Source organism: Labrus bergylta, chromosome 8 (genome assembly GCF_963930695.1).
Source record: "Labrus bergylta chromosome 8, fLabBer1.1, whole genome shotgun sequence".
NCBI classification, from domain to species: domain Eukaryota; kingdom Metazoa; phylum Chordata; class Actinopteri; order Labriformes; family Labridae; genus Labrus; species Labrus bergylta.
In genome coordinates, this window is record NC_089202.1 from 1,440,230 (window position 1) to 1,455,475 (window position 15,246).

Sequence of the window (15,246 nt, forward strand, 5' to 3'; positions counted from 1 at the left end):
ACCTAGCATAATGAGAAGGGATCAAACAATATATATTTACTTCTCCACTCTGACCCACACTAATGAAAAAGTATTCATGAATATTATATTCAAGTTATACCAACAACTACGTCAAAGGACACTGATTTTAACTCTACATTACGCCTTTACATGTTGGTCCCTCTTTATTCATTCCAACTAACTGGGCTCTCCAAGCCACCCCAGACACAGGGAGTTGTAAATATTCAATGGTGTTTCTCAGAACAAGATCTCTCTCGCCACTGCTGTCACCATCTGTGAGAGAGGGAAAGAGTAGACGGATGGAAAAAGGGCAGATTTCACCACCGCCACTTCTTTCACTGACACACAAGCTTTCAAATGAGCTGACAGGGTTTACCAAAATGTTGTCTGTACGAGAGTAATCAAAACTTGCAACTCCAAGCATGAACACACAACATTATCTGCAATCAATATTGCAATAGTCCTGGAGGTCTATTGTGTATGTGGTACAACAAATCTTACTCAAATGTAGTTTTCTATATTGGCTATACACAGTTAGCATAAAACAACATTCACAAGCCAAACCAGCCTTCTGATGTTCTACCATAGGTTCTAATATGGGTCGTCATGTGTCCAATAGTAGAACGTCATTGAGTGTCATGATAAACATTTCAATTATGTGTTGGTCTCACATGAAATGAAAATTGATTGTATAATAATTGATTGCCATAATTATCTATTTTAACATGCACTTTACCCAATGGAAGAATCTATTCATCTGGTCAGAGCTCAACATAAACGGTAAATGGACTTGAGCTTATATAGCGCTTTTCTAGTCTTCCGACTATTCAAAGCGCATATCACACCCACCCATTCACACACTGATGGTAGTGATCTCTATGTAGTATCATCCATCAGAAGTAACTAATCCCATTCATACACCACCACTGAATCAGCGGGAGCAATTCAGGGTTAAGTGTCTTGCCCAAGGACACAACGGACATGTTGCTCAGCTGGGGATCAAACCCTCGACCTTCAGGTTGAGAAGTGATGACTCTATCAACTGAGCCACATCCGCCCTAACCTTGTTCAAATATTTGAAGCCTTTATCCTGACCTTGTTTTCTCCTAATAGCCCCCATCAGACCAGAGAAGCTGGACTCTATTAGTAGATACATAGATAATATGTTTAAGAGGAGGACTGGCGGTCTAAGGCACCTCTTTAGACACTAATGTCCTCACCATATCTTCTGCTCAATTAAATAATCTTTGAATTTGCTCCCCCTGCTGATGACAAACATATGTATATGCTATTTCTTAGATTTTACCTCTCTCTGCAGGCACATCTGCAAAAATATTGGCAAACTGGCAGCATGTTTGAGCTCAGAGATAGTGGTAATACTAAGCGCTGATAAAAAAAAAAAGGCCACATATGCTCCTTTGAGCTGAAGGTTTAATTTTCTAGAAAAAAAACAGCTAAAAATATCTCTTCACTTATGGCTATATTGATGCATTTCACATTTTTTACCATGATGACAAAGTGGGTGTAAAAGTATATGCTATTACACTAACCATGGCAATCTATAATTTTTTTTAAGTTGAATTAGTTTTTCTTTGAGTTTCCTTTCTTGCATTAAAAGTGTTAAACAATGAAGTTTATCAATACAATGAATAAGATTAATGTCCCTGCTTCTTTCTTGAATGTCTTCGATTATTTGAGTAAACTTTTACTCTTTATATCTGGCAATGCAGTTGACATTAGAGATGGAGAATTAACCCTAACTGCACAGGGGACAAGGCGCCAGCAGCTAAATAGTAGACATGGCCTCAATGGATCACGATCACGATATGACGATCCATCACCAACCTGCTGCCACTGTTATTGCTCAACACCATCTGTACAACACAGTAACTGATCTTCCAGCTATTGTCTAGCAGTGAACCATGGTAGCCTGTACAACTGTGGTCTTGGCAGTGAAGGAGGCAGGGCAGAGGTATGTCCTATTGGTTCTGGTTCTCCCTGTTAGGATTAAACTTGCAGATCTACATTCCTTCAGTGTGGTCTTTAGACTCTTTATTTACTGTTTTGCAATCACCAGAGATAAAACAGCTATGGGAAATCTACGTTTAATGTGGACAAAGACAATGATATGACCCCTGTGATGTGTCCATCTGGCTGTCCCTGTGTGACTATATTTGTTTTAATTATGTGCTTAGTTATAGATAATCCCTAGGGCTGTTTAATGCAATCAGACATTATAGCTTTCTCTTTCTGATATATGTTGTTCTACCCTTCATAACATGTAAAACTGCATGTTAGTATTGAATTGGGATAGTTTGGACCTGGTATGTAATTTCACATTGATCTTTTTTTATTCAATAATCTGTTTAGAAAAGCTTTTTACCCTCAGCTGGCTGTTGGTGTAACTAGTATAAGAAACAAACAATTGAAACATGGTATAATGATAAAATCCTAAATTACATTACAGCCTATTCATTTAAAAGAAGGTCCATTAGTACAGCATTGAACAATTTTTTTTATGTAACACACATTTTACCACCTCTACCTGGTAATTATCCATATTTATCATTACAAAATTAAAAAACGTTCTGTTAAAATTGTGACGTCTCAAAAATAAATCTATATAAATGGGACAAGATTATCAGGGTTTTTTTTCAAGCTTTGTTGAGCTATATCTTGAGTCAGAGAGAATATAATGTTTGCACAGCCTGGGCAGCACTAGTTGTTAACTGTCAATTCAACTTCATTCATAAAATATGAGGGGTGCAGATGGTCTAGCAAAGGCTGTAGTCCTCACGCAGGAGGCCCAGGTTTGAGTCTGGCCTGTGGCTCCCTGCCTGCCTTTTATTCCCCACTTTCTCTCTGGTTTCCTATCAGGGATTAATAAAGTATATCAAAACATCTACTGTCCTATAAAATAAAGGCAAAAAGCCCAAAAAGAAATATTGAAAAATGTTGTATCCCAATGACAATATATCTTATATAACCTTATTAAAAACAGTATTTTTCACTCAACAGCATTTCATGGTAGACTCACAGACAAGACTAATCATATTTTTTGTTGTTTTCAAGTCATTATTGGCTGCTGTATGTGTTTATTTATAAATGTCACAGCATTTCATGAACAATGCTTGAGTAAAGACATAGTCCAAATAAATTCAGAAAAGGTTTGCTAACCACTTTGTCCTCCTGTTGCAATTCCATGAGAGCAGGAATGCAGCAGAAAGAATGACAGTAAGAGGGAGAAAGGAAAGAAAGAAAGGGGGCAGAAAAGATAGAGAGATTGAGAGTGGCATTAGTAGGTCCTGCAGTACTGTCACATACTCCAACAGCAAATTATTGGATGGCATTGCATAAAAACACTCAGGCTCATGATTCAAATTTAAGCAGTCTAATACTAAAAGCTTTGGTTTAGTCTGTTGGGAGGATTTTACAGAGGTTAGTTAGGCACTGGAGAGCCACAGCATACAAAAGCAGCGATCAGGTTCCTTTTTGGGAAAATAAAGGAGGAACAGTTCCCTCCAGTGGTGAAATAGAACAACTGTGCGTTACAGTTCAAACACAATTGGAGTCAATGTTGATCATCTGAAAACATTAGCTGCCATAAGAGGCCCTTTTGACCTGATTCACACTTACACAGCATTTCATAAAAACTGGAATTTACATAAATACATTTGATATGTTTAAATATGTGTGTTTGTTTGTGTGTGTCCTCAAAAACAGAGAATACCTAGCATGCAAGTCAGCGTTACCTTATTTGACCGCAGAGACACTCGTCCTCCGCACCGAGCACAGAATTTGGTTTGGCAATATGAACAGAGGTGGCCACAGCCATCGGCAAACTTGGTTTTGTGGCATATTCCACAAGTCGGGGCTTCACTCTTCTGGTCCTGGACCGGCTTTGTCTCGTCTCCCATCTTCTTAACCTGGTCCTTATATGACTCAAACTGCTGGTGCAACTTCCTGTGGATGAATGGGAAGAACAGAGTTCAGTGAAGTGTGATAAGATCTGGTGGCCTAAAAAAAATGATGGTTTGGCTTACTTCATGTTTTTTTTTTCAAATGGGACAACTTAATAGCATGAACCAACCTCACATACCACAGCTTTTATAGCCTAAGCTAATGGCATTTCCTGGTTAGGCTGGTAAAATACAGTTACCAGAAAAACAAAATCAACTTGCTATTTAACCAAAATTCAACAACAAAAAACACACAATTCTATTTATTGTATTTTTTCTTTCTGAAGAGTTAATATTAACATTTTTCGGTCAGAGGCTAACGAAAAGATCAATGTCCATGTTGATATCAGAATTCAAATTTTTGTGTACCAAAACTTTGCCTCTCATTGCCACAAGCCTTTTCATGTTTGATGTTCTCACAATCACACTTGCACAGTGAGCTCTTAACATCCACTGACTGACTGATATAACCTTTCGTTGTGTGTGGTGTGTGAGGCTTTTGCGAGGAAAAGCAGACACCATGACCTCAGGTGCTTCAAAGCTGAGCTGCTCCTTTGATACCGCATCTCTCCCAAAACAGCAGGCTGGGTATCAAATTTGCTTTGCAAGTTTAAGAACATCACTTAATTCCACTTTCTCAGGTTCCCTCGCGTTTAATGAATCATTTGCACCTGTGTTTCTATATTAGGACCGTAGCAGGGTGAGACCTACAGTTTTGTTATATAACGATAGAGCCCATACATTATATTATTATTCTTCAATAGTTTTTATGTTTCCATAATTAGTGGTCACACAAAGCAGCACCTTTAATCCATCAAGAATTTGCCACTGCAGTGTGACTGTTGTGTGACTGTTTGTGTCCTACAGATAGCATCTGATCTCATACAGTGGATTCTTAACTCCTAACCAACCTGCTTCAAAAAGAAAAACCTGCATGGACTCTTCACATGCATTTTGTATGACACATGTCAATTGAGCGTCTCCTTGGAAACTAAACACTGGGCTGACTTCATAATATGGCGATTAGAATTGGTTTCGCCCCACATATCCCCTGCAACATTCATTAGCACTTGTGAATTATTGAGCAGTGCTATCCTTTTACCACATACAGCTCGGCGTTTGAGATAAATGTGCTCCCTTTGCCCACAACCCGACTGTTAGAGCCCAAATGTAATGGCAACACACGAGCTGAAGACCCTTTTTGTGGTTGTTGCGATCAAGTCTCTGTGCCATCTAAAAATGAGATAGAGTGCCAGTGGCATGTCTCTGGTTGTACCCTCTAGGGGATTAAAGGGCTAATTGTGTCACAGCCTTTGTGTGTTTACCAAGCAGAGATTAGAATTTAGCCTTGTTTAACAGATCCCCCCGAATCTCTTTTACTGATTGAGGGCCTGATAATAAACGATTGATGAAGACTGTGATTTAAGAGGTAAAGCCACTCACTCCAAGGATCAAGGAAAAAAGACAACAACAATCACGTATTATATTCCCTTCATCTGCTATCACACTCAGATGTTTTCAAACACATGTGCTCAGTGTTTAGACACTACATGGTTCCACTGTGAATGGAGCTATTCGAGATAACCCGTGATTACCTCTCCCTTCCTCTGTGCCATTTCTTCTAACACACATTAACCTCTTGGGCAGTTTCACAGAGGTTTAAATCACGTGTAAAAAAAAGCCAGAGTTTAATAATTGGACTGTTGTCTGTATTAAATGTGTTAAAGAGGAACAACTGAAGGCTTAAAGCAGACAGAGATATTTGTATAAAGGAGAGAGAGACATGTTTTCAGAAGATTTAAATTAAAAAAAATCCAGCTACCAAAAAAAGCATAAGGGAACAAAAAACTATAAAGGTGGAAGAGAATAAGATTCAAAGTGGCAGCAGGCACATGGCGTACGATGTCCATTCCAGAGGGATTACTTTTTCGGTCAAATGTAGGTGACACTGCTGACGAGTAATCATACGCTGGTTATTGTCCCATCTCATGCTGCCGTATCAGAGCTCTCTTACCTCTGGGACGCACTAGAGCAGCTACATAGAGCCAGTAACATGAGACCCTCTCTTGGACATATGACAGACTAAAACATATCAACAGTAAGGGTGAACTACAAGCTCCAAACAAGCTTCTCCATTTTACTCCTGCAAATCGTCTTAACTGAATTTTTACTCCTCCATCATCCTTAATATGGTAAGATGGCAATTAAGGCACAACAATGGCAGTAATTAACTGGGTTATATGTCTGTGTATTCATATCACCCATTAAAGGGAAACTAGCAGCCCTCTTCCAATTCATCTGATCTAATAAATCCCTTGTTGTGCTTCTGGGCTTTTTTTATATGTGACTGGGTTGGCCTGAGGTTTTTGTTTTGAAGGGGTGTGGCTTATACAAAGTCACAGGGTGGAGCGTGATGATTGTTCTCTATGGGATAGGAGTGGTCTGTACTATGTTAGATAGCAGGGCCTAAGATTTGAGATTTACCAGAGCAGCGTGGCATTTACCGTTTCAAAGTGAATAGCCTGACATTTGTGATTTATAAAAGGGGCAGGACACACACTTATTGGGCCAGCCAGATGATTATGGTCTACATCCCTGATTCCCAACCTGGTGTGCCGGACCCACCAGGGGGGGACACAAGGCTTTGTATGCTCTGATGTTGTCAAAATGAGCTTTGCACATATTAACTTCAGTTATGATAACACACTTACTGGGTAGTTTATACAAAGATATGTGTAGGTGCCTGTAGCCTTAAAACAAAAATTGAGTAGGACCCTCACAGTCCTACCCAGCGGTATACATTCAAGGTTAAATCTGTTCACAAGTTATCCTTTGCAATGTTTACTTTCTGTTTTCATCTCTCTCATTGAGGTGTTTGAAGCGTCATTTGACTCTCACACATGAATGAACCATTCCTGATGGCCTAATTGCCAGCCATGTTGTGACAATGAGCAGCAATAAAAAAATAAATCTGGGTTATACCAACACCATACATTAGGCAAGAGAGTAGTTTTCTGTATAACTAACTGAACTCATGTACTTTGTGCTCCTGTGCTTCTGTGACTGCATGGCATCATTGTATTGAAATAGTGTTGCATTACTTTTAAAGTTTTCAAAACATAGTCCTTTAACTGAGAATCTATTCCACTCATAAAGCTTCTCCAAAGGAAAAATAATACTTGTAAAAAATGAGCTGTACAGTTGAGGTAAATCTGAAGCCCTTAACATTCCCTAAATCTGATCAGGTTAGGAATGCAGTTTAAGTTAACCATAGTATGTATCATGAGGATTTACCTTATAACCACAACATGTTGGTCTAGGTTTAAATAAGTTCCATATTAGATTCAAATACATCAAAGAAAAATTCCAAGTACATAATCTAACAAGATCATATACGACAAGTTCAGTTTAGGTTGTAAGACTAGGGGAGGAGACAGGTAGCTCCCTATTACTCCATGCCACCTTTGAAGACTTAAAATTAAAAAATTTAAAAAAAAATGTTCTATTCAATACATTACCTTATTAAACATTGACCAAAAAGCTATAATTGTGTGCTTGTTTCAATCAGATCAAATAATGCCAAGAATAAGGTAGAATGGCTCAATGTGGTCTATAACAATATTTAACAAACTCTACTTAAGTCCAAATAATTCAGAGTATTTTGTGTCTCAACCAAAAGTTCTGGGATTTTGATCCCCAGCTCCTGCAGTCACATGTTGGGCAGAGGTGTACCTTATGAAGATTCCTCATCCACTAGTGTGTGACTGTGCTGTAAACAGGTGAATGGGAGGACATGTACTGTTTAAGTGCTTTGAGTGGTCAGAGTGGTCGCTTTAGAAGTCCAGGACCATTTACTATTTTTTTTCTTAAATAACATTGCTCACAACTGTGAATCCCATTGAAGCATCATTCTTATTATGGCTGTCTGCCGTTTGTTATTGGTTTTGGTAACATCTAACAAAGCATCAGAGACATGTCCTTTATCAAAGTAAAATCTATTGTGGCACACCACTCCCACATTATCACTTGTTCGTCATACACACATAGAAAAAATGTTTGATAAGCACAAGGGTCAAACATACTGTGCGTCCAGCTGCTGGGGTCACCACTGTATGTTTGGACCTGCTGTGAGAAGACCAAGATGGGTCTGTCCTATTACTTACGCGTCTGGCTCTGGCTGCTTGTCATTTTGGGACTTTTGCTGTGGTTGAAGGACGTTATTTACCAGCTCACTGATCCCACTAAACCACCTGTTCGAATAAGCAAAATGTGACTGGAACACCAAATGACTCATCATGGGAGAAAACAATATTTGCTGAATGTGTTTCTTAAGAGTAAGGTCCTGAGAACGGAATAATAGCAAGAACATCTACTATAACTCGCACAGAGAGGGAAGTAGGCCGGACATGGGCAGAGCAGCGATTAGAGGGACAAACCAGACACAGCATCAGAAATACAGAGAGAAAGATAGAAGAAATAAAGATGATACAGACAGACTGAAAAAAAGCAGGATAGCTCTACAGCCAATGGAAATGAGAGCTGCATCAAATGCTCAGTTAAGGGGAACAGAGGTGTCATTATTCTAGCCTGGTGGTGCAGTAGGGTTTAGGTTATAGGATTATAGGATTGGTTGGGCCTACAGTTGGATTTTGTCAAAATGCAGCTACAGTAAAGAAAAGCAGGGAAAATGCATCTAGTTCACATCTGCATTGAATAACAAGGCTGCACAAGCCGATCAGAGTGCAGATGACACACTGGATGAGAATGGGCAGCAAGTATGAGGACAAGGACGAGGGGAAAGGGTCTGGGGGCCTATCTATAACAAAGCCGGTAGAAAGGAGAAGCCATTGGCATTGATGTCATGGAAGTAAACCTCTAGTGTCCAGCACAGAAATAAAAAAAATCTGCCAATGCTTCTCATTCAAGGCATATCGTGAACACAGCAGCTTTCCATGACATTAATGCCTTTTTTTTCATTTTCCTCCCAGACAACGAGGAGGAAGCCACATGAAGCACACAGCATCAGCTGACAGGAAGAAGTGTCAAAGCCTAGAGCACTCTGGGTAATGCAGTTTACTTACTGTGCAGGCTGAGGCTTTGGTTCTTCTTTGATCCTAAAACATAAAAAAAATAAAAAGGTGTGCATGGCTCAGTGCATACGAAACACAAAGAAAGGATGAACACAATCTAAAAGACACAAAAAACTGACAGAACATATATCACTAAGGATGTGTATGAGAAAAATATAAAATGCATAATATTCTGAATATTATAGCTGATGCTTGATTGAAATGACAATGCAGTGATGACAACACAAATAAAATACATGACATGAAAAAAATAAAATGACTTATAGATGATTTAAAGTAAGTCAGTGATTTGCATCAAGTTCAACTTAAAAATGGTTGCTTCATGTGAGTAACACCCTCTCTCATACTATATGTACATAAACAAACAAATGTCACTTTTTTTACTTTCTAAACAACAGTTGAGAAAAAAGTGCCATTCCATTACTACAAGTTTCTTATTTAGCACTAGAGGCGGGAAAAAATACTGCGTGCTAAGGCTAGCTCTTTAACTTAGTAGAATGCCAAACAGGGAAAACAAGAAATTCAGCCAGTCTCACAGATGACTGGAGTAGATCCTGAAGTATATACTAATTCATAAAGAGACTTTGAATCCATGGATCAATGAATCCAGAATCATTTTGAATCGAAAATCAATTCTGAATCGAAACCCCCAAGAATCAAAATCGAATCGTGAGACACCCAAAGATTCCCAGCCCTGTTCAATCAGCACTAATTGTTTTTCTTAAATAAACTCGTAAATGATATGGTCCACCATCACCATGCCATCAGTTCCTTAAAATATACGCATGAGCACAACAGCAAGTAGAATAGTCAAGCTGAGTGACTTTTGAGTAGCCATGAATTCCACATTGAGCAGCAGAAGGACAGGGTGGAAGCAGAAGCTGATTCTGTGAGAAGTTCAGCTAAGCCGAGCAACACATGCTTGTTTGGATTCCATTTTACTTAAAGCATGACCATTACTGGTGAAGCTTAATTGCTAGCTACAGTAAAGCCCATGGAAGATTTGTTAAGGTCTTGGTATGAACTAGGCTCATACGGTCAGTTAACCTCAATCACAAAAAAAATATTTTCGAACTTTTGGACTTTTAATTGAACAGTATCATCTTCACAAAATACACAAATCTCAATGTTTACAGATTCACTGGAACAACTGTCAACAGAGGAAGTTGGTTGGTTCTTTGAAAACAGAGTCTGTTGTTGTTGGACCTTGTTCCATGATATTTCAACTGGGACCAGTACAAACACATTTCTATTGCATTGGCATAGCATAGCAGCATTAATAGCAGAACTACGTATATCATCCACTATGCACAAATAAACCAAAAGTATTGAGGAGTTGAACTACTCTATAACAATGAAAAAAAACTACTCAGGGAAAAAGAGACAGGAAATACAATTTGTTATGAATGTTTGATGCAGCGACACCTATCTTTAGAATATCAAATAGGCAAAAGAACACACACACACACACACACACACACACACACACACACACACACACACACACACACACACACACACACACACACACACACACACACACACACACACACACACACACATATGCGTACTTAGCAAGCATGACATAACAGTGTAGCGACTGTATACCATGTGGATACCAGCTCCTGGTTTAGGAGCAGATGTCACTATAAGCAGACTAGAGACCATTGGCAGCTGACAATATAACACAAGAAAACACTTCACACAACTCATCATCTTTTATACAAAGTACATCACAAGCTTTAAAAAGCTGTGTGAAATGGAACACGTTGACTGTTTTCTTTTATAAAACTTTTGACTATGATCAATAACCTTTTAATATCTTCAACACATCTTTAGGAATTTGACATTACATTAATACCCAACATAATCTGGATTCAGGTTTTGTCTAAATGCTGCATCAAATAATGATGTAATTATTAGTTGATGTATTCATTATTTAATCAAATAAAAAGGGTTTTTTTTAGAAAAAAAGTTTAAATATTAATTTCCAAGGGATAATGGAGTAACATTCCAAAAGCTTAAATACACCCACATTTAAATGCATACAATTTTCACTGATAGCAGGACGAAAGCAGATTGAAAAACTACCCTGTGGAACTAAATTGTTGCTCAAACGTGCTCAAACGTTGCTCAAAAGTGATCTGCTTTAAAGTAGTTTTACACGTGATTGGTGCCACTAAGTGGACGCCATTCAACAAACACTGAGACCAAACAGTTCTGATGTCAAAACATCAGAAACTCAAGCACTGAAGACTCTCACCAGTCAACTCTTGCTACAGATAGAGCACACCAGAGTCACAAATCTGTCTGTCTGATCTGTGTCAGATGGGTGAAAGAACACACTAGAGAAGATATAGTGTTGTGTACCCATCAGTCTCGCCGCTCTGTTTTCCGATGAGCCAGTCCATATTTATCCTCTCGCTGTGTTCTCCCAATGACCTGCAGCGCCGTTCTTTATTGATCCCATCAGCCTCGTCTCTGTGGTCGCATTACAAGTCTCATATTTATCTGATCCAGCCTGCTGCCTGCCTGCCTGGACGGCTGCCGGACGAAGAGTGTGTGTGAGTATACGTCTGAGCACACGTGTGTGTGTGTGTGTGTGTGTGTGTGTGTGTGTACTGTACTCAAATGTGTGCATATGTTAGTGTGAGAGTATGAGCGCACAGTGTATTCTTTGACATGGGGCAATATGATGAGTGAGTGTAAAATGTCACAAGTGAGGTATTCAGTATCCTGGCTGCTCAGGAAGCCTTTAGGGCAGATACAGTCTCTGTTATCTATCTCTAAACCTACGCGGACATATAGAAAAGAGGGAAACAGTCCTTCAGAGTTAGGAAAGATGTTGTTCAGTGTATATTTCAATGTATCTATGCGTATTCTTTGTGTCAAAATTTGCAGTTTTAAGCCACAAGTAAGCACGTGCTGCTGTTATTTTTAGCCTCTGTTGTTATTTTCTTCTATATTTGGGTTTCCACCTTCTCTGCTTCACTGGCTCTGCATAGAGAAGCAGCCAGGCCTGACAATGACTGATACTACACTGCTCTCTAGTGGACAGATGTGCTACATAAACTTCAAAGCTATAGTTCTATACAGCATTTGTAAAGTGTATTCATGCAATTTTGATTAAATTGCTGTGCTGCTAAATAATGTCATTTGATTACAGGTGAGAAAGAAAATGAGACAGAGGTGATAGACTGAACTGTTCTAATAAAAGGGTTGAGGTCAAAAAGAATTTCGGTGAAGCCTTTTATTTTGCCAAAAGTCTGATTAACATTCTAGTCATCTACAAATATATGAAATAAAAAAGATCATCAGCTGTATGGGCCCTAAAAGACAGGACAGGTTGAGTGAAGTCCACATGTAATGAAAACTTCTCAGAGCTACCTGCCACCAGATAATATCTTGGTATAAAAGTTCAATTTATGCAAGAGGATCCTGTCTAGGAACTGTACACACCATGGTACTGCAGATTAAGACGAATACCAACATATTGAGCATGGAATGAGAGACATGAAATAATTGTAAATGTTCCTGACCTTATCAACACTGCTTGAAACAAGGCAAAATTGAAAATCTATGCATTCATAGCCCCTTAAGAAATCAATGTAACTCTGTGTCGCCCATGGAAAAGCAAACCAAAACTTTCATGTTGGGATCTCAAGACACATCTCTCTTTTGAAAGCAAACAAGTCAGCAGCTCTCCTGTCCTATTCTACCATTCATATCATGTGGATCGGTGCCAATTATTCTGTACAGGCAGCAGGACAACAACACAGCAGGCTACAATCCTGAACATTTTAGTGATTCCCAGAGATTAAATTATTCTGAGCCATCTAAAGATAGCCCTACTAATAAGAGGAGAAGCAGAGAGGAGTCTTATATAGTGCTTTACAACGTACCTCCCTCTAAACTTTGTCATCACACCGTAAACTGTACCTCCCTTGGCACAGTTATGTTTAGACTTTTACATTGATGTGACAGCTGTAACAAGCCCTGAATCATCATATTCCCCACAACAACAACAAGGTTGGCAACATGTCACATACACCACCGCAGCTCTAGGAACAGCTAATGTGCAACTGACAATTTCTAATGGGCAGCAGAAACAGAAACTCCTGTCTTAGTATTATAGATGCCAAAGGCATGGCAGAGACAATATTATACTGTGATAATGCAGACAAATCATTTTGGCACTGATCGTCAAATCAACTTAAAAATTCCAGAAGTTTAAAATGAAAGTCACTATATGCTAAAAATATCTGCACATCCCATCACATTTTAGCATCTTTCAACTCTTTTAACTAACTGCATGTTTGCTGCTCAGGACCAAGCATACGGATATATGCGGGTATTATAGCATTGAGTGGCTATAGCTATTTCCTACAGGATTCAATAGAGAAAATCAAATCAGAGCTGCACGTGTGAATATTAAACCTATATCATTAAGTGGACACAACCTGCGGATGGGACCCTTGGCCAACATGTTCCTCATAACAATTTCATACTCTAAATTTAGCGTTTAAAGCTTTTTGGCTACATCAAAGTGTCCAAACAATCATTGAAGATTTAACAAATGATACTGTATGGCTTAAAGCGCCGGGCTGAACCCCCTTAAGACCCTCTGACATGCTAATTTAGCAGCTGTTCCCCTCATCTAGCTATTAAGCAAATTGAATTCATTAGTTATGATACTATATTTTATCTTGTTAGTCATACTTAACTCTTTAAAGTAACTTGGGTCTGAATGATGTGTCTTTTTTTACTGTTACCAAATCCCATGATAAATAAAACAAAGCTTCAAAAGGACATTGTCACCCATTCATTGGCAAGAATGGACATTAATGCGAAAGAGTAATTCAATTTTTCTGGCTCAGAAAAATGCATTTTGGTGCCTGCGTTAGTAAATGATGCAGTGAGTAGCAATGGAAGACTTACTTTTAACAACCTGTTAAATCTATAGTGGATTAACGTTGAAATGAACATGAAAAATATTTTCATATGTTGGCTGCCTATAACTGTACAACAACAATCTAAAAACAGATGTACACAGTTTTCCCTTCTACACATGCCTCCTTCTACACATGCCTCCTTAATTATTGAAGCACAACACCTCCACTGCCCAAAAGTGTGGCAGGCAAGACCAGCCAGTCACTCTGAGGTCTCTTTCACTTTCTCTAATCCTGTCTCTACAACTGCTCGTTAGGACCATTCTGTTTCCTTCTTAAGATCCAACTGGATGTTGGTGGAAAAGCAATGAACAGTAGGGACATGGACAGATGCAAAGTAGCAGCACTGTCCTGCAGCAAAGTGTGACTTTTTACTGATCACAATTAACAAAAGATATCAGATCTGAATATGTCTTGGAACTTGAATGCTGAATATCACAAACTGAATGTATAGGCATGCTCTGTGTATAAATGTAGATCTGTATGTGTCTCACAGTGGTGCAGAGTACGAGCCAAACTGACTCAACAGCGTGTACAGAGTGCAGATTAGGTGACATGGTACAGCATAATATTATTATATTTTATGTGGCAATACTGTATCAGAAAACAAGCCTCAACCTTTCTTTATATATTTTTTACGGTATGTGAAATACATTTGAAAATGTTCACAAGCATGGTGACAACACAGGTACTAGGTAATACTGAGTTGTGTTGTGGTGATGTCAGCAGAGGTAAGTAGTTTGGCGAAACAAAGATGGAGGATATCAATTTACTTTAGAATCCAAGGTGCTCAATGAGCGATACAACTTTTTACATTCAACAGTCATCTTTATATTTGCATTCAGCTAGTTGAGTTTTGAAGAGTTTCATGAATGGCTGCTTTATTGACAGCTTTAAACTAATTTTGCTGCATAAAAATAATAAAAAATGAAGATAAACAGTTTCAAAACTTTAAATATTTGGCAAAGGCTTGTTGACAAAGAATTATTCTGGCAACATAATTTTCAGAACACATTAGAATCCCAGAATGCCTGATGGTTTGAACAGATTGTTAGATGTAGCCTTATCAAGGAACCAACATTTTAGAAGAATATCTGTGATAGAGGATCTTATGGCTAAGCAGCTTATGGCCCTGCAGGCCCTTTGAGTCCACTAAAGGCCGAGTGATGTATGGATCATAAGAGAGTAATCTACACACATCATTAACATCATCACAGCATCAGTACTGCAGGAAGATGAGGTTAATGT

General features: G+C 38.7%; 1 protein-coding gene across 6 annotated transcripts in view; it reads right to left on the reverse strand.

The window, feature by feature from the left end:
* rims2a (regulating synaptic membrane exocytosis 2a) overlaps positions 1-15,246 on the reverse strand; it is a 144,460-nt gene that overhangs the window by 113,993 nt on the left and 15,221 nt on the right. For 3 of the 6 annotated variants that reach the window (XM_065957666.1, XM_065957667.1, XM_065957668.1), the window contains exons 3-6: positions 9,041-9,073; positions 8,123-8,209; positions 3,753-3,963; positions 3,178-3,189 (exon numbers count right to left, since the gene is read on the reverse strand). In XM_065957666.1, coding sequence (XP_065813738.1) covers positions 3,178-3,189; positions 3,753-3,963; positions 8,123-8,209; positions 9,041-9,073 — 343 coding nt within the window. The remainder of the gene's footprint in view (positions 1-3,177; positions 3,190-3,752; positions 3,964-8,122; positions 8,210-9,040; positions 9,074-15,246) is intronic. The other 3 variants (XM_065957669.1, XM_065957671.1, XM_065957672.1) reach the window with 3 other exon arrangements.